General features: G+C 38.6%; 1 protein-coding gene across 1 annotated transcript; it reads right to left on the reverse strand.

Annotated features, from left to right (window-relative positions):
* Positions 1–7,479: 7,479 nt before the first annotated feature.
* hoxc13a (homeobox C13a) lies at positions 7,480–10,462 on the reverse strand. The gene is made up of 2 exons (XM_068746027.1): positions 9,799–10,462; positions 7,480–7,736 (listed from the first exon to the last, which is right to left on the reverse strand). Exons 1-2 carry the CDS (start codon positions 10,460–10,462, stop codon positions 7,480–7,482), a joined length of 921 nt encoding a protein of 306 aa, XP_068602128.1.
* Between the last annotated feature and the right edge of the window lie 10,346 nt (positions 10,463–20,808).

Here is a 20,808-nt window from a genome sequence, read left to right on the forward strand (position 1 = left end):
TTCCGCGGGCCCGACCAACAGCTTCTAGTTTATTGCAATCTGACATTTAACATAGTTAAACCTGGAGGGGCGCCTGATTGGTCATCTCCAAACCACGTGGCCACGATAAGTTCTGCTACAAACGGTACCACCCACTCGGTCCTTCGCAGACAAAACAAAGCATTAACTTCTGTATTAGAGGTTTATATGCTTTTTAAAAAATACTATAAACCTTTTATTAAAATGTAGACTCGTGCTTTCCCTCACTCGGAGTCACGCCGAGTCCAAAAGGAGCGCAGGCTGCTTCTCCCTTTTACACTCGTGGAACTGTCCATCGCCTCGTTTAATGTCTTTATAAGATGGCAAAAGTTTTTTTTAATGCTATTCCTTGTGAAAACAAAATTTCGTGAAGGATGACGTCTTGTTTTCTAGCAAATTATGGTTGAATTCTGTGTCACATAAAGCTGTGATGTCCCTATTTTACAAGCTTATTTTAAGAAGAGACTGATGCTCATTGCAGCGCCCTGCTCATATTTACAGTAACGGGGTCAGCATGGTTGAAGCCACTGGCTGTCTGAAAGAGGACTATATTCTATACAATGTTACTTTAAGAGGGTATATTTCACATAGACTGATATTCTCTATACACCTCACATGAGTAACTTTAACAGATACTTCCAATAAACGTTTGCAGCCAAACTCTGGTGGGATTGTTAGACCGCTCGCAATTCTTTTATGTGAGTTTTACAAGATATCAGAGGACACTTAACTGAATCAAGCCACCGAGAGTGGCTGTACTTTATCTCTCGCTAATTAGTTGATTTGTAGATTCAGCTTTGTGGACAACAAACAAGTGTTATGTCATACTGTAGGTAGTTAAGACGTTGTTGTTGTTGTTGTTGTTTTTACAAACAAAACATCCCCAAAGTCGAATTTTCCACTGAAGACTTCGCCACAAATTGCAGCATTTTGCAAACAGCTGGTGCAGATGTGTGATGTGGTTATTATACATGGCCCTTGTTGTTTGTTGTTGGCTTTTTGTATTTTTGTATTTTTTTTTTATGGCCAACACTCTCTTCATTAATTGAGAAATAAATCCAGGCAAACTTTCAGCTCCTTTAAAGCTTTCTATATTACACTATAAAAGACATTAAACAACTTCAGCAATCAAAATTATCATTATGAATTCAGAATTTACCAATTTCTCTCCCTCGACTATAGGAATGCACAAGAGATTTATGAATCTCGGTAAAGCTGTCAGTATTTTGGGAACTGCTTATCATTTGCAATAATTAAAAACGTTTTTAATTATAAGAACAAATACTTTGACTGTGAGATTATTTTTAGGAGAAGGAGTAAAGAAGACAACCCTAAATCTAAACCCGCGTGTACGCGCCGAACCCTTTAATCTACTCAAGTTCACGAAGAAGAGATCCGGTGCTTTGAACTTGATATTGAACTTAAATGTTTCAGTTAAACGAGGAAAATAAGGATAAACCATTTAAAAAAAAGACTATATTTATAAATAAATCTAAAAGTTCACAGTAAATGAAAAGTGAAAGATAGTCCAAACCACAAAACATGATTTATTCTAAAACCGCTTTGTCACTTTCTCATCTGTATGGGGAATCTGATAATAAAATCCCTGATTAGACTAAAAATGATAAATAAAAAAGAAATACACAAACAGACAACATTAATTAATCATTCAGATTTTAGAAGTTAAGAGGCAACAAAACACCGAGCAGGATTCCAGCTGCTTTACACATTTGCATGAAGGCGCTGCGGTTGTGTGGTACAAAAATGCCAATGAAGTGTTATGTGAGAACATTAGAGTTCATTCATTTCAACATCGGTTAATTTGAGAACGATTTGCAAGGCCGCCGATATATGATATGTGAATCCGGTGACCGCGTCCTGCCCACCTAACGGAAAGGGACGTGGCCTTAAATAGAAAGATAAATATCAAACGTTTAAAGTGGAGAAGCTCTTGGGTATCCGCTGCTGTTTTATCCCGTCATCCTGTCTCTTGAACTCATTGCCTCTCGTGTCACACATGCACGTTCACTTTCTTTCATCTTTTTTTAGTGAGTCTCGCAATATAGCACAACGATATCGATCCAAAACGACATCCTGTTCCCTGCAGTCTGAGGAGCTGCGGGGTGACTTGGTAACACATAAACGACATGTGGTGTGATTACAACAGCGACACACACAAAAAGCAAATCATAGCAGTGTGATGTTTCAAACAAAATGGCCTGGATGGTGAGTCCAGTGAGTACCTCGGAGAAAGAGACCATGTGTGCTGGGCCTCCACGCTGCGCCTTCCCACGCCTCCGATCCAAACTCGTCATAGATCCGCATTTCACATACAAACAACAGCTCGCCGGTTCGATGTATCTTCAGATGATGTCATAGCTGGTGCTCTGATCTATATATGCGGATCAAATTGTGTTGCTTTCTTTAGTTTCGTTTTATTTTTTTGCTTTTTAAAGATTCTGCTGAAGAGCATAGAGCACTGTCAAGGTCACTGTCGAGTCCACTGTCTGCGGTACATTGACATTCCCCTCCTGGAATCCACGGGTCCTGTCCAGACAGGGCAATAGCCTTAACAAAGGGCTATTCTTCTCCTTTTCTCGCTGATTCTCTGCAGACAGGTTGTCACAGTTACAGCTTTGTGCGGCCCTTTTAAAGTCTCCTTCAAGGACAACAAACTACCAAATGAAGCTTTTTAAAAACAACTCAAATGGGAAGGAATTAGCTATGCTTAAAAAAAAATATATATATATATATATATTATTATTTTATTATAATAATAATTTATTATTATTATTATTATTTGACGACATTGAAAACTTTGTACAAGAGCAATAGTTTAACTATTATTTAATATGACCTATATATATATATATATATATTTATTTATTTATTTTTAAAGATGGCCAACATATTTAAAATAATGACATGATTTCAATTAAAAGTTGAACAAAACAGTTGATCACCCGTTCGGTGTTTTGATTCCAACTATACATGCAAATTAATTAACTAGCATTTTTTTTCGAAGCAGGTTTTATAAATTTGTATAATTTATAATGGCACTAGAGGAAATGTCTTTAATTAAAGAGATATTCAATTTTATGTATTCATTAATTAACTCTGTGTGTGTGTGTGTGTGTGTGTGTGTGAGAGAGAGAGAGAGAGAGAGAGTGAGTGAGTGAGTGAGTAAATGTATGCATATCAATTCAAGACAAATCAAAACTAAACTGCGCTTCCATTAGAAGTGTATCGCCGGTCGATAAGTTCAATAATTAATATTAAACCACCCGTATAGTGAGAATGTTCATATAATCGTAAAAGAGGATATATCATAGAAACACGAATGAAAACTACTCTGGCAGACATCAGGTGAAACTCTGCATGGTTCAGTGCGACATCCACAAAACCGGATCTATTTTAAAAGCAGACTCTTCACATAACAACACAATAAGTATTGATGTAAAATTAAAGATAGACAACAGCTCATAAGAACATGACTGAGTTGCATTCAGACGCACAACTCCTGAATCTAACGCAGCTTTCATTCACAACAAGCAGAACTTCAAGATAAAGATAACAATAAATAATTATTATTATTTAAGCTCCATATTTTGTAAATTTTGTTCGACAGAGTGCAAAAACACAGAGTTAAAGGAGTCAGAAAAGGAAAAGGAAGTCGAAGTAAAAACGTCCCTGAATGGGAGACACTAAAAGCACTTCCGGACATTTTCCTCTGGTCACCAGCAGAGGTTATCAGCCCCCTGTCTCATGGCTCTGGGAGAAAGCGGCCTGCGCCTCCGAGCACAGCCTAAAACAGTGCAGGTTGTGTTTTCCAGGTGAATCAGTGGAGGATCTGGAAATTAAGAACCCGTAGAAACTTTAAACCTCATCTATTTGTTTTGGGTTGTTATGTGTGTGAGTTTATGATCTTCCTGTTTCCGGGAAAAGTTCATCTCGGCCTTGCAGGCTGTCAGATTAGACAAACTCCTGGTGACCACGATTAAAAATAATGTACTCTGTAGTAGCTGTGCATTTTAACGACATTTATTCCAGATATTATTTTACAATTACATATAAAACTATTTTTACATATAAAACTATTTGTATATGTGTGAATATATCTGTATTTATTTTTATTAATTTGTGATGTATTTCAAAACAGAAAAAATAATATATATATATATATATATATATATATATATTATTTTTTCTGTTTTAAAAATATACTGTATATTATACGGTATATTAACAAATTTACATTTGTTTGATTCCTAAATGTTCCTAAATTAGTTATATTGGAAATTTCAATAAAACAGCCTTCCTGTCTTGATTGTGATTTTGGGTTAACCATGTACACGCCGGCTCAGACAATTACTATAAAGTTACACATATAAAGTAAAACTATCATTTCTGTTATATTGTCCTTCAACATTGGGAGGAAAAATACACAACTATATATTTAAAACAGGCTTATTTCGCTCAACTCCATCGCTGCTTTGCGCTTTTTAATTAACAATTTAAATAAACGCCCGTTACTGCATTATATCCATCATATGTTTGGATGTTAGTTTTGTCTGTTTTTGTGCGCGACAAAAGCCAGAAAACAAAGTCCACTTTAGGCCGACTGCCATATTAGGAAGAAAAAGGCCATACCTTTATCGTTATAGTGAGGGCGACGTTGTCTTATCGCTTCCTCCCGCTGTGTAGACAGCATGCTGCTTGCTACGGATTACTGGTGGTGTTGGTGTGAGACGTCAAAAGTCCTACCTGTCCTTCGTGGTCAATAACACGCACGCACACACACACACACACACACACACCTCATGACGAATGAAAGAAACCATTGGCGGTTCGAGCAGCGTGAGTCAGAACAACAACTTTTGGAGGAGTTGTGAAAAACACAACAGATCCGAGCCCAGATGTTAATGAAAAGCTCAGAGAGATGGTCAGAAAAGCGGGTTGGGGATATCACTGCTTCCCCCTTTTTTATGTATTTATGGCTGCCATTAAGCCTATAGCTGTCTAGACAGGGAAATAGCACCTTGTTTGCCTACAAACAAACCGCCAGCCTGGGTGTCCATCCCCCTATTTATTATTCACAATCCGCTGTGATGTCAAGGTCAAAGTGACTACATAGTCATGGTCAAGGGTAAATCATGAGACCCAGAACTTTCAACATTGGAGGCCTGTTGAAAGTCCGGGAAGCATGCTGGAAAAACGAAACACTTGGAAGTCTTGGATTCTATAATGAGAATCCTCCAAAGAACTTATGATCTGGAAAAAGTGCTGATCCTGCAGTGACCAGAGACCAAAACACGAAATAAAAGCTCATACTAGGAACTAACAAAGGCAGCATTTATTTTTATTTTTTTTCTATTGAATCTTAACAAAAACTAATTTGAATTAATAGTTATGAACTAAAAAAACGTAATATTCTGAGGAATGAAAATTCATTCTTGAGAAAAGATATTCTCCATTGACTGAACCCACTAATTTGAAGCCTGCGTAGTTTAATAGCTATTTTTTTACACTCTTTCTTCACTCATAAATGAAATTGTAAAAAGTGAAAATGAAAAAGTAATTTAACTTGCCCAAAGCTTGTAGACCTTAAAACTTGTGACACCCCGAGTCCCTGATGCTTGCACAATAACACCTCCCACATTTATACATATGGTATAAAAATGATAAATACGTACCTGCATAGGCTTAACAACATTATAGGAGCCCATCTGCAATGCAGACTCGCTCAGGCTGTGTGGTTCCGTGCTATCTGTGTTTAGGACAAACGATACGTTTATATACAAGCCCGAGCGTCCTAAAGTTCAATGTTGAATTCTCCTTTGCATTTCGAAGACTCGTTTTGATGCAGGATCTCAAGAAAATTCATATATGAGATTCAAGAATATAGAATATGCATAGCTTCAGTGTTGCCGAAGTTCGTTTACGCACCGCCATTTTAGCCATTTAATAAACGAGTATATATTCTAATATTTTACAGAAAGCATGATTAGTAAAACACAGCTTGGAGAAATGCTCTTCAACAACATCCGGTGTGGGAGAAGGAAGTCAGAGCTAAGATTGAACTTGTGCAACATTCACTAACCTGTTTAGAAGAGAGCGGAGGCTTGATTCACGGTTCGGTCGAGTAACGCGTAATATAGATTCAATAGTAAATTTAATTGAAAAAGAGGTGGAAGTTAAAGGCTTCACGGTGGGATAGAATTAAACAGTGCCTTCATTTCAGGCGCAGGTTGTCGCTAAACTGACCAATTTGAAAGTATGACTAATACAAGTTTTAACATTTCTAGCAGGATTTTTTTTGTCCAATATGATTCATCTTTATTTGCAAGTAAAATAAAATGTTTGTGCTCACAATGCGCAAAAAGTGCATCTTCGTTTGGACCCATGCAGGAAGACACCGAGATGCACGGTAGTAAGTCTTATTCGAGCACTTTGCGCGAGAGAAATCTTCGTTTGAAGTGTTGAAATATTGCAAATAGGTAATTGACAGGAGTATTTAAGCATTTTTCAAATGCATCATTTATTTATGAAACACATTACCAGTACGTAATTCAACACCACAACACAGTACACACAGCTACTGCACGAAAAAAAAAAAAAAGACCGGCTCCGTACAAGGAGGTGGTGATCGGCTTCAACACAACACAAAGACAAAATAAATTTGCATTTATGTGTAATACTTACTGACTTTAATGTTTACAATCATTCGATTTGCATGACAGAGTCCTTCACTCACAAAGGAGAACGTATACTGGTTTGGGGACATTCCAGTTAATAATTCCGCCATACTAGATTATATGAATTAAATAAAAAAAATGCATTGCACTATACAGATTACCAACATAGCGGCCGATGTTTTATTACAAAGGTTAAAGAGAGCACATCTCACAAAGAGGAACGTCGTTTCAGACATTTTGAATACATTTCCCCCCTGTTCTATACCCTTGATGAGTTTTTGGTTGAAGATATTTAAGTCATTTAAGTGTTTTCACGACACAATTGAAGTCCGTGTGGCGATGATCTTTTGAAAATGACATCAACCCAAACGTCTCCTCCACTTTGAGATCCTCGTTGCAAATCTCGGCTGAAATGTCCTTCTGAGATATGGCTTGAAAGCAAGGGAAAACACGCAGTACTTGTCTTTGAAATACAGATATCGTTTTAAATATTATATATTTAGATATGTACATTCATATAAAAAACAATTGGGAAGTGATTTTTTTTTCACAGTTTTTAGAGCATTTTGTCTGTCATGAAAACAGGGGGGTTGTCGTTGCATGTTCGATGGGTTTAATGGCACTTAAATTAAAAGTAAAAAAAAAACACTCAGTCAAAATGTTCTTCAGAAATGATTTTCGATGCAAGAGGTAAATATATGTTATGATGTTTTGGTAGGTATGAGGTGCAGTTTCAAAGGAAATCGATAAGACACTATGTGTCTTATCAAGTAGTGTGCATGTGATTGCTCTTGGATTTACTGACGAATTTCTTCTCCTTGACTCGTCGGTTTTGGAACCAGATGGTGACTTGACGCTCTGAGAGGTTGGTGCCGGCCGAGATGCGCCTTCTCTTGTCTTTGGTAATGAACTTGCTGGCTGCATACTCTTTTTCCAGCTCCTTCAGCTGCATCTTGGTATAAGGGACACGCTTTTTACGGCCACGACGATAACTGCTGACTTCAGGCTGCAATGGCACGACATCTGTAGAGAAAAATAATGCAATGAAAATATTAGACTATACGCGTCAAAAAAGTGTTTTGATTAAATATGTTTTAAATATTAAATATTTATGTTTAAAGAACACAGTTTCGAAATAATGGAATGTGTAATCTAATAATGAGAGAGAGCGAGAGAGAGAGAGAGAGACGTGTGGATGGATGAAATAAAATTGATTAGATGGAAATGGATGCAGCAGAATTTTCCTTCCTTCTTTCTTCTGCACCTGACAGATTTAAAATGCATAAGAGTATACTGCTGTGAAAATACACTGAACTTGTGTTACATGATGACAAGCCCCCTCGTTATTGTAATTTAACAATCGCTCAACTTGGAAATGTTATGAACGCGCTCTCCCTTATCTGTAACTTGATATACTCAATTGACGAGATAGAGCTCAACACACCTAAATCAAATACGTCTCTCACTGAGGCGTTAATTAAACTGCGGAGAGACTGTGTCGTTATCTCACAATAAATCTGAATGTAAAGTGCATAGCTGAATCAGGAATCTGACAATTGAAATATTTTTTCAGGTACATGTATAGTTTAAATGTTCGTATAATAAGTCCATGTATTCTTCCTTTTTTCCTCTTTTTTATTTTTATTTTTTACATATTTTTACCACAACATCTGTGTTGCAGAGGAAACATATAAGTAAGAAAAGTAGTGGGATTACAACCTTTCTCCTCGGCTGTAAGGCTGAGTACAAGACAGTCAACGAGAAGCATGACAGGACAAGTGGAGGAACATTAAAGTTGTGAGACATGAAGCATTGTTTTCTCCGCCCCATATAAATCTGCAGTCCGTGGTTGAGAATATCTCACCACAGATATAATGCATATGCGATTTTAGCAGATTTTACCTAAAGCCAATGGATTTTTCAAATACGATCATTATTATATGTTTAATTATGTATTCTGTGTTAAATACAATGAGACATGAAAAGCTTTACTGTCCATTTATATCCCGAATAGTTGACTGTCTGTTAATTTTACATTTTAAGCCATATGAAAACAGACAGAAGGACACAAACACCGCGCTTGTGTGTTTTGTGAAAATTGTGCGCGCGCATTTGACGGCGTGACGGTGCTTGCGTGCCTCACGCTTGTGATATGTCAAAATAAAAGGTGACAAATGTCATGTGGGAAGCCCAGTAGAGGCTTGAGAAAATCCACACGTGAGATTAAAATACCTGCAGGTTTCACAAAGATAATAAAGAGTTGTGGTAAACACTCTGTAAACTGCATTCTGTTCGGGCCCCGCAGTGTCCATTATCAAATATCATGCAAGTTGCGTGTGCATTGGTACAACAAAAGGTTATGGATTATAATGTGACCTGGTCAGTATAGCTGTGAGCCATTTGTCCATTTGTGATGACGAGGTCTGCATGTAAGAGAAAAATGAATCGTGCACGCAGGCAAAAGAGTGGGCACGTCGCATATATTAGATTTAATGGAACAACCCAAACAGTGGGCCAGCTTAGTCACCATACTGTCAAACAGGGAGCAAAGGTATATGTGCTGGCGTTTCTCTCTCCAGTACGTGCACTGACAATGAACTTTAAACATCATAGTACTGCAATAAAAAAGTAAGAAAACAATATATAGATATAAATGCACCCTTCCTGAATTCATTCAAAATAATTTAAAAGCATGCATGCAGCTGAAAAGCTCATTGAAGTCATAATTTACATTGTCATTTTTCATTCTAACTAAATGTATAATTATTTTTCTAATGTCAAAATGCATATCACTGAGTCCATAAAGAGCACATGACAACTGCACGGGGCTTGACAGTAACGTTCATTCAGCAGAATCTGAGTTGCCCTGCATGCAGTTCTTTGTAAGTTGATATTGACATTTCAGCACGATAAAATTCAGACTAAGCAGTAACATCTCAGCAGGTTAAAAAAATATCTTTGAAATAGCTTCCTTAATGTGATGACAACGTTATTAAAATTCTATAATCAACCAACCAACACGTTAAAAAAATGAATGTTGGTGATGCCTTAAAATACATTAAAACATTTTTTTCAAATATCTTACCCGGAAAAGGTGATTTCCACAGATGAGTTGATTGCGTCTGATCTTTGGAGCAGTACACCTGCCCATCCCAGCCATTAGAGAGAGCCCAGTGCTGATAGCCCTCCATGGGGATCAACGCGTCGTGCCGCGGTTCGGGATGCGCACTGATACTGGGCACCACCGACACGTCGAGATATCCTGGAACGGCCTGATAGGAGCTGGCAAAACTCGGGTAGAAGGCAAACTCCTTCGCCCGAGAGGACAGTTCTTCCGTGGGCAGCGCTGTGCTGGACTCGGCGTATTTCTCTGCTGGATGGTACGAGCAAGGCTTCTGCTGCAAGTTCACGTTGTGAGAATGAGATAGTCTGCAGCCATAATAGGGGTTTCCAAAGGGATAACCGTAGCCCAAAGATGCGCTGGATGACGTTTGAGGAGCGGGACACTGCCGGCCAGTGTCCGGAGAGGAAATATCCGAGTAGACGGAGCCCTGGTGGGTCGCTATGGTGCCAGAATGCCGTCCCAGCGCGGGGTGCGACATCAGGTCCCTGCAGTGGGTCGCCGGGCAATTACCGCTCAGTCCCTCCATTGTTTGGCTTTTATGCTGGTTGTTGTCATTCGGGCTTTTTTCATAAACGTACATCAAGGTGTCCGCCCAGCGTGGATGCAGAACCAGCGAAGTCGTCATATCAGGAGCTGCCGATGCTTTTTAAAAGTCGACTAGTCCAAGAGAGACACCTCATTTCCAACTACATTTTACACCATGCGCATGCGCACACGAGGCCCTCGCGCGTCCACTTCATTAAGAATCTGGCACGTGATACGATAACAACTCCTACGAGATTGGGTTTGAGTTTGAGGCAAAGCAGCGCTTTAAGGACCCACTGCCTTGCAGGGCAGAGTTTTTTCCTGCAGAATATCATTGGCTTAGATCGATCCACACCCTTAACAACGGGAAGTTCGGATACTTACAACATTGGGGCAAACGGGGGTGGGGGGGGGGGGGGGTGGGCATTTAAATAAATATAAATAAATATAAATACATACATATTTGCGGTAAATCTTTGGTCTCATATACACATTGTGGATAATTATACAGCACTGTCAAAGCAAATATGTGTCTGCAAAGCGGGTCAGCTATTATCTATCATCATGCTGAGATCAGCTATTGAACCATGGCTGCAGCGCCATTACTGTTTCTGGAGGGCACAGTAATTATATTTACTCATATTGCCCTCCAGATTTGTATATTGTCGAACCAATGTATCATATCTCACTTTTTCTTTATTGTTTTTGCATAACGGGACTGTTTCTTTTTTTTTAATGCTTCATCAGTCAGACATGCAGAAAGAGACGCTTTACAATCTATATCCTGCTGTGTGTGTGTGTGTGTGTGTCGGTGTGTTTTGCCAGTGAGAGCGCGGAACTGTCAACTTCGGTATCGTAAGAACTTGAATGTGTTGAATAACATCCGCAGGTCGAGCTGCAAGCTTCTCCCAGTAAATGGTGCACATCTAATCTGAAAATATGATTACAGTAATCATCTGAAATGAAGCTCTGCCTCCTATCATTATCTTAAAGCAAGATATCAGTTGTCATGAAATTATTTGGGTTGAGCTCCAATCTTTATCAGTGATAAGATGACAATTAAAGTGACCGTAAGGGAGTTTTAGATTCACAGGCTGTTCATGAATGCCATCCTGCCTCAAATAGGAACAAGGGTCGGCTTTCATCTGGACTGTGCGCATGCAGTCTACACACAGGCAAGCAGTGCGTGGAACACAGAACCGTATTTAACTGCACATGGTAAAAATGCTGAACTATGTTCCTGTGGAACCTTTTTCTGCAACTATTTTACACGCAGCTCTTCCTTCGGATTTGAAGGACTGACTTCTGGCTAACGCGCTTTTCAAAATGTAAAAAATATTTTTTTGTTCAACTCGTCACAACACCCTACAGTCAGTGGAGGAAATCCTCTATTCTTCCAACAGTTGGTGCAATACTAGATTAATATTTAATGAGTTATTTATTTTAGTTAGTTCGTTTAAACAATGATGGGATATGTCCACAAAGCGTCATAACGCATGGCTCGTGATGCCGAACCCGTGAGTCACAGACTGCAGCTGCCTCCCGGGTGCCCATCAGCTTTATCAACATTTTTTCCACTGCTGAGTTGCCTTAGAAATAATCATGCCACCGTTACGTTCGCCTATTTGTATATAAGGAAAGGTTGGACCCCTGTCCCTCCTCGGACAGAGGCTATTTACCTCTTTTGTCTCGAGGATGTTACAACCGCGAAGGGCTCATCCACACGCCAGCTGCACGGAAGTCCAAGGTCAAGGTAAAAAAAAAAAAAAAAACGCAGACAAACAGGGTCGTAATCAGAGTCTAGACAGACAGAATGAACTTCATAGAGTATAGCCTGCAAACTAGCAGTTATTTAGAGACCATTAGTCTAGAGAATTTGCAGCGTTTCAAGAGGGCAGAAGTCAAAAGTGTTTTCGGGATTTTGAAAGCAGGAACCCTCTTTCTGCCCTTTTTGAATCGACAGCCACAACTTTAAGTAATTCCTTAATTCAAGAACGAAATCATATATTGATATTGATCCGATCATCTTATCTTTATTCACATCAACTTCCACGTCTTGTGACTTTTCGATAATAGTTTTGACGGGTGTGATAATCGGATGACGGTCAGATGAAGCTCACACAGTAACGCAAGTTTGAGAAAATGAATAAGATCTAATTTTTAGGTACAATTTCTCTTTCAACAAACATAAATGACGCATTAGCTGAAGACTGAAAATATGCATTCAATATTTGTCATAATCTAAAATCAAATATACACGTTTTTGGGCTGTTAAAGAAATGTACATTAAAAAAAAACAAGCCTAAAACTGCATGGCATATTGGGACAAATGGAGAATTAATTATTTCGGGATATATCTATTATTACTTTTGTAAAAACGTGTAGAATATACTTTATATTTATTTCGTTTGGGTACACGTTTAAACGTTCTGCTCATTCCACTATAATAAACAAGAACACCAGCGACACTTCAAGTCACTTTCAAAACACACTGGCGAGAACTATCTCTGACAATGAATTCTAAATAATCCAAAACTATAATCGTTGAATTGTTAAATTATCAAATTATTCTTCATCAATGGGTCGGAAACACGCAGGCAGATTTCAAATGTCTTCTTTACATGCAATATTATCACGCAAACTACCATCAATGTGATATTTTAAATGTGTTAATTGGTATATCAATTTAAGATAGATAAAAGAAAATTGCAAAATGTTAACGTTGTCTCATCAATAATCGACCTGAACTTTGTTATATTACAGCGATGCTTTTGAATATTGTGGTATTTTTTTAATACATTTTGAATCAGGCGCGAAAGAGAAGACTGAAATTGGGGGTAGTTGCATTTATCCATTATTGATTGTGTAACCTGCAACCCCACCAGTGATGCGTCGCAGGGAAAACACTGCAGCTCAACAACAGCCGCGTGGCTGTCAGTGGGACCTCAAATCCTCAAACCAAATTTAAACCTGAGGCGCCACTGAAGTCAGAGTCATCAGAGTCGAAATATTTTAGTAATAACGTGAAACAAAAAACGACCGCTGTGTCACTTTGAATTCCTTTGAAGTGTTTTAACATAAAGGAGGGTGGCTGGTTGTTTCATTCTTCATCTTTGTTTTTATATCATCTCACAGGAGAAGAAGAGTATTTCTTTGTAATTAAATTGTTAACGTCGACAACTATCAATATCTTGACAAGTAGACGTGTTGCTGTAAATAACTTCACAACCACGCATCACGTCCTTGTCAGACAGGAGTCTGATGCGGAGTTTTGTGGGGGAGGGGCAAGATTCAACGCCATGAATGCAGCCTACCTGCGGCTTCCGCTCCCAGGAACTGACTGCAGCACAGCACTGACTGTATATATGGCATGTCAGCAAAACCGATTCCACTATATAAACAGTGTAAGCTACATACTATTTTGATTATGGACCCATGGAATAGTAAACTCCCACTTGGGCCGTTTTGAAACATCTCTACTCGCATAACCCAGAAAAGACGCAGCGACCAAAAATTCATCTGGAATGTGAAATCATCACATTTCTTTGTTTTCACTTAGTTAAGACCTTCTCACAGTTCTTTGCATGCAGCTCAGTTCTTCCATTCAGCTTTGTGACCGATCTCTCAGTGCGTCTTTCAGTGCCAATAAAATGCGAATAATAATCAATACTATTACATCTGAAACATTACCTCACCGGTCCTTATAGTGATGAGATGTCTGGGAGCATCAATTCTTTGCAGAGGAGAAATGCATGTGATCCAAGAATGTGTGACAGCTTGCAGGCATAGCCTGCCAAGCGTGCACAAATCATGATTTGATCACGTTTATGGGTTCACATTCAGTTTCAGTTTTAGACCATGAGACCATCACAAGTGCAATTTTACCGAAAATAAGATTATCTCGACAAAAATAATGAAAAAGGGTCGCGCAAAGCCGCCTTGAGTAACGCGTAATGGAATCAAAGTGGATCCAAACCGATGTTAATCTGGAAATTGTGCTTCTCGTTGTCTTTACAGTGGGTTTGTGCTCCTGAAGCTGAGTGAACACGGATCATGTGTGACAGAAAGATAGCGAGAGAGACAGAGATAGATCGAGAGGTTGGAGGCAGGCGAGCTGAACAGACGCATGCCTTGACATCGTGTTTGCAAAATTAACTTCGATTGGACGCTTACCCTTTAAGAAAGGCTTTAATTCATGATCAAAAACGGCCATAGCTTCAAAAGCCAGAACCAGCGGAATAACTTTGTCAAGAACATGCTGCTCGGGGTCTAAACTGCTGCAGTGTTGGTGCAGGGTAATAAAAAAATGGCCTTAAACGGCAGAAGCTTCTACAAAAATAGATTGTTGTTGTTATTGTATTGTATGTAACGTTATAGTCTGTATTCACCTCTTATAGTGTAATAGGTTGACTGTATATATTATATGCGTACTAAGTATTGGTGGAAACGAGTGTGTGTGTGTGTGTGTGTCAGTGCGTTGTGATGGAGGAGAATCACGTCCCGGACTGATTTTACCAGGCACACAACTCCCTGCATGTGTGAAATCTGCAGGAACTAACAAAGCGCAACTTGAAGGGAGATGCTTGAAGGAAAAGGGAATCTGTGAAATTCAGTCGGTTTATTCATCACTGATAATACTCAAGGATTCAATACACTGTGTGTGTGTGTGTGTGTGTGTGTGTGTGTGTGTGTGTGTGTGTGTGCTGCTGGGCCAGAGAAAAGCATGGCAGAGACTACATGTACCATGCAACTAAACATATACCACATATAATAGGCGTCATAGGATTTGACTTATTCCACCTCGTTCATCCAGAGCAGGAAGTCGATAGGAGCGGATGGTTGTGGGTTTAAATAATTAAGGCCCGTCGGAGCCGCGCCCAGAGGACAGACAACAGGCGATTAGGCCCACCGCTGAACCAGGACAAAGTGGGTTTACAAAGTACAACAGCCTGTGTTGTACATATTATGATAACAGTGTTCTTATCATATTGTTATTAAAATGTCATGTCCATGTGGCAAGATTTTATCTAATTTAAGTGTTTATTTTGGCGCAGTTATACGATGTATAATTAAGTTCATAATATCTGAAAATGTATTGAACTTCGGTTAAATTAGAAAACAATGCAAAATAGATGAATGAATTAAATCGACTCAAATACGTTGCAAAACGGTGGTGCTAACCTTATTTTTGTGTCTTCATAGAAAACGTTGGAAATGTGACTAAACGAGATAATAAGCTTTTTTTTTTTGGTCACCGAATGAATGTTCAGACTAAATTCTTTGAATTCCATAGAGCAGAATTCAAGATAGACGTCGATTAATATGACCAAAAATCAGAGTATGTCTCATTAACGTGCTTTTCTTTTTCCTGTCCTATTTCAATGGTTTTCCAAAGAAATATCACTTTTAGAATGTGGTCAATGTATATATATATATATATATATATATATATATATTATCTTGGTCTACAATCAGTTATGTGCGATATTTTAATTTCCTGCTGCAGTCCGGAGGATAAACCCGAGAAACCAGACAAAATAAATCCACAGCTGGACTCGTCGCGTCGGAAGTCCAAGTTCAAGTTAAGAGAGGCGGACGCTCCATCCGTCCAGACTGCAAAACAAAAGACACACACGTTGCTCATCAATCATCTCACTTCTCCCCTGGAAGAATAAAGCCCTTTAGAATCTTTGCGCATCGCTCATGCAGCAAGTGTGTATCGGTTCAAAATGACATCTTTTGTGATTCTCTAACAGATTGTTTTTATGGGACTAAAATGATTTTATTCCCTAAAAAATACGTGTGACATATTAAATATCTCAAAGGCTCATGGTGTATTAAGTGATTACCAGGAACAACTAATATTTCTGACGTCATTTTAACTGCTTCAACCAAATGACTTGTTTCTGCTGTTTAGAAATGTCAAAATAAGTTTGTTGCCGAATGTCTCGCGAAATCCAATTTCCAATATTTCACGTGAGATCATGCAGACGCGCATTGCAGCCTCTAACATCGTGCAGCTTTCGTATAGAAAACGTGCGAGGACGCTCACAGAGTTCGGACGACACTCTGTGAACTTAACGCGCTACACACTTTAGACGAAACCTTTTGCAACTTGATACAACTTCTGAGCACAATTACTATTTAAAACTAACTATTTAAAACGCGCAGTTTTAAATATGTTTAGTGAACATACAGATCTAACTCTATTATGCACATGTCGATCCTATTTCGTTCTTCTAATAGCTTCCATTGAATAACGTAGACCCATATAGTTCCAGTTAGATGTAATCAAAAAACTTTTGGAATAAAGTAACTATTATGGATTTTCATTCAGCCTATAAGATCCTGGCTGCAGTTTAATGTAAAACATGAAACCAGCTTTTTCTGGCAGGCTAAAAAGTAAATGTCTTTTCGCTCGAGCTGTTTTGTCCACTTTGCTTTAAGGCACCAAATAAAAGTCCGGCATGTTTACAGTAAACGCGTTTAAAAGTAACTTTCTTGTCCAGTGTGCTGCAGGGCAACAGCGACTAAAGTTAAGGGTTGTTGGTTTGGAAGAACTGCGCGCTGCCAAATTATGTCTGCACCTGTATAAATTAACAATTAAACCGGTTGTGATGGAGGAACGAAAAGTAAAAAGTGACCTGTTTTTGTCAATCAATACACAAATTGCGTACGTACAGAGAAATTTGACAAACGCAGTGATCTCAAAGACAGCAGGTTACGCGAATTGACGCATTATTGAAGTATTTTAATAAATCCAGCCCAACACAAGAATAGTTGCAGGGTCAAGCTGCACCTGGACCAACCACGGCAAGTGTGTACGGACCTTTACGTATAAAGCGCAGACTCGTAACGGCAAAGAGAGACACAATGTCAGAATGACACACGGACCTGCGTGTGTGATTCACGCTTTGTCCGGGCATGCAGGTGACATTTAAAAAGAGCATTTGGTATTTGGGACTTTCTTCTGATTTTGAAAACTGACACTGCATGATCTCACTGTGGACGAAATCTTCACCCCACGGGTGTGTTTTTTTATTCTATTGTGCGCAATTAGATTTCTCAAAGTCAGCCCGGCAGCAAACGTGATGCTTTGCGCAACTACCGGCGTCTGCTTTTCATGTCACAAGTTTTATCCTGGAGATAAATCCAAGCAGTATTTTTTATTTTAATGTATTTACAAGCATGTGTCAGCTTCTGTCCTCAGATCGAACCAGTGGTTTCAGGTTATTTTCATCACAAGAATGTATTCACCAGAATTTACGCTGAACTGATTCATGCAGAACACAATCGGATTTTCTTCAAACAAGCTAAAGTTAACTAACTTAATATGATTATTTTAGAGAACACAGTTAAAAAGCATGGATGGAAAGTATTTAAAGACATGGCTGAGATAAAAACGCACGAAGGGGCGCCTCATGTGCCAGAGTGATCAATTCATTGGAGTCGAAAGATGGCGTAGGCCAATACCCTTATTGAGTTCCTCTAAAGCATATGAACAGATCTCATATTCGTTCATATTTTTGTCTCCTTTATTTTGTTTGCTCGACAAAGGAAGCGGAGGATGGTCTTAAATAATGCCACAACCAAATGAGGTGAAGGTCGTCCTGTCGTCTGAGGCATTTGTGAGTCCTTAATTCCGCTTTGGATTTATTAATTTCGCAGGCCATGGCGACTGGGCTCTAATCGAAATGATTGTGAGGTCAACGAGGGAAATTGGCCCGCACTGACGGATTGGTGTTGGCGCGTCACTGCATGGTGCCGCAGTGTATTGCACATTATGAAGATGAGCATGCATGGACGAAGTTCAAGTTCAAAGGCGCCGTGCTCAGACAGAGCTGGGTGTGTTCAGGAGAGGACACCCCTCACCTCGCTCGTAAACCACACAAACGGGGTACAACTCCGAGAATACTCCGGATACGCATTCAGCCAAGCCAAAGGAGAAAAATACCAATCAACCTCTCCACAGCCGATTCTAATTATTGACAAATGGATACTAATTAATGTACTTCTCTGTACGATCTGGATCGATGTGATCTGCTCTGCTCTGATCTGTATGTATGTTAAGGCAGTTGGCTGACAGTAAATGCACCGTGATACGAATGATGATTTGGAATAATCAGAAATCACCCAGTGCTTTGCGCATCCTATTAATCGGCCTCAAACGAAGCAACAAAACACCGCGATTCGAATCCCTACATTACATTTGATTTGGTATTTCTAGTTCTAATAAGTACTGATTTATTAGCATTATTTAACGGCATAAAACGAGAAAAAGTGTCTGATCGACTCCTTATCCAGATTCCGATTATTTTGAATTTTCCTTTTGAAAGCCTCGTTTTTCTCCCTGACTTTTTCCATGCAGAACCAATACAAGCAGAGCGTGCGTAATCTGCACGTGTTCTCTGTGCGTAATGGGATGATGAAAAACCACATTCTCTCACTTCTTCTTCCTGCGTGGGATTTTATGGCGAAGTCAACCAAACTTCAAAATACGCCACTGTATAACCAGAAAAGTGCAGATGTGCTGTAGAGTTTTAATTAATGTTGTATTTAATTGCATATTTAACAATTAAAGAGGCTGTAAAATAATCCACATCGGTAAGATATTAAATGCATGAGAGCGTTTTACATGTAGTTGTATCGCAATAATTTTGAGACAAAGATATAAAGTACAAATTCATGTACTTGTACTGGTTTGAACTGAGAATGCAGTCAATGATATAAATGAACAACAATCCCTTTCTAATTAATAAAATAGGGACAAATAAAATCCGTTTAAGGAAGAGATCCATTGGAAAAAAAATAGTGGTGGAACAATAAAAATATACTGTATAAAATGACGAATAATGATTACATTTCTAACTAATCTTTATCCAACAATAAACATTGTAGTTCAGAAAAGGTGCCTCAATTAATCATTAAGGAATGCTAAAATCTTGAATTAGAGGCAGTTGAGGTCAGATGTGTTTTATCTGCAGCAAGTTTTATTCCACGTCATTGCAAACAACACTTGTTTTATCTTGAAACCCTTTTTTACTTTGGGAATTTCTTCATGGATGCTTGCAAATCAAGCATGTTCTTGGCAGCGCAAACTACATAGTCTAATATTATAGGATTACTTCAGCAAACAAAACAACAAGAGCATCTGCTCTATATTTGAACCAAAGGGCACGCAATTTATATTATGGGACTTAATTATTCAACTGACAAAAGTAAAGTTCTTAAAAATAGATTTTTCTCAAAATGAATTGCCCTCCATAGGAAAACGGGTTTCTCTGCGTGCTTTGGCAATCCTGAACATTCCCCCTAATTACAGATATTTGTAAATGACCTTGAATAATTCAAGCAAACATTATACACATCATTAAACTTGGATGAACTCAGCCTAAATCAGAAGGAAATCTATTCGGAGAGCTGGTAGCTATGCAGCACAAGATGCCATGTTTATCCGTCTGATAGTTGCAACTTCAATTAAATTGCGTTTCCGGGAGTACAGATTGAACAGACTGCGAGGCACAAGCTCTTAAAGCTCAGAAAGTGATTGTCGGGGCAGTTTTAAGCAGGAGCCAGATGTGGCCCAGGCTGCTCAATGGGCCTCACTGTTTTAAGGAAATTAGGATTTGCTGCAGTACAGTAGCTTCACAACAGCAATGTCCAAACTTCATGCGGGCAACACCAGTGTGTTCACAGAGAAGATTATTTTGGACCTGAAAATGTTATAATAATATGAGAATATTTAGTGTACAGAGTGAATCCAGGGAACTGCATCATGGCTGCAGCAGTTACAAAGTTGCACCTTCATTTCTTGTTTTTAACCTGTATTGAAAGTAATGTTTTTTTCCTTCTTATAATGCATCTAATTTTATTTCCTTTTACTAATACAGCATCATAATTTAGCAGTTAAAAGTAGCCATGGTAAATATTAATACACATGGTTTAAATAGTAATGTTTCCATTTTTTGTTTATGAATAATCACCAAATGTATGCTGGTTCATGTAACATGGTACAGTAAAATCCTCTCTGAGCATGTCTCGCACTCAAACAGTCATCCCGTTATAGCTCCTGACTGACTGGAATTACTGCATGTGCACGGTTCATTTTTTTAATATAATATTTTATATCTGCTGTTAATGAAGAATGGCAAACCCATAAAAACATCACGGGACTCATTTCAGATGTGTGCATTTTTAATTCTCTCATTGCTTCCATGAAGAAACGCACGGTTTTGTGTTGCAGATCAAATATATGTTTTGTCTTTTCTTTGCACCATCTTAGACGAGAAAATGCTTTTAGATAAATCACACTGCAAATAGACAAGACAATTTACTCTAAAAGTCCAGATACTATTGAATAAATCTTCATAAAATTTGAGCAGAAATTAGCCAGCAGCAGACAGGGCAACTGTGTGTAGTATAGTAGTATGTATGTGCAGTGAGTCT

The sequence above is a fragment of the Brachionichthys hirsutus genome, chromosome 2, assembly GCF_040956055.1.
Source record: "Brachionichthys hirsutus isolate HB-005 chromosome 2, CSIRO-AGI_Bhir_v1, whole genome shotgun sequence".
NCBI lineage: Eukaryota > Metazoa > Chordata > Actinopteri > Lophiiformes > Brachionichthyidae > Brachionichthys > Brachionichthys hirsutus.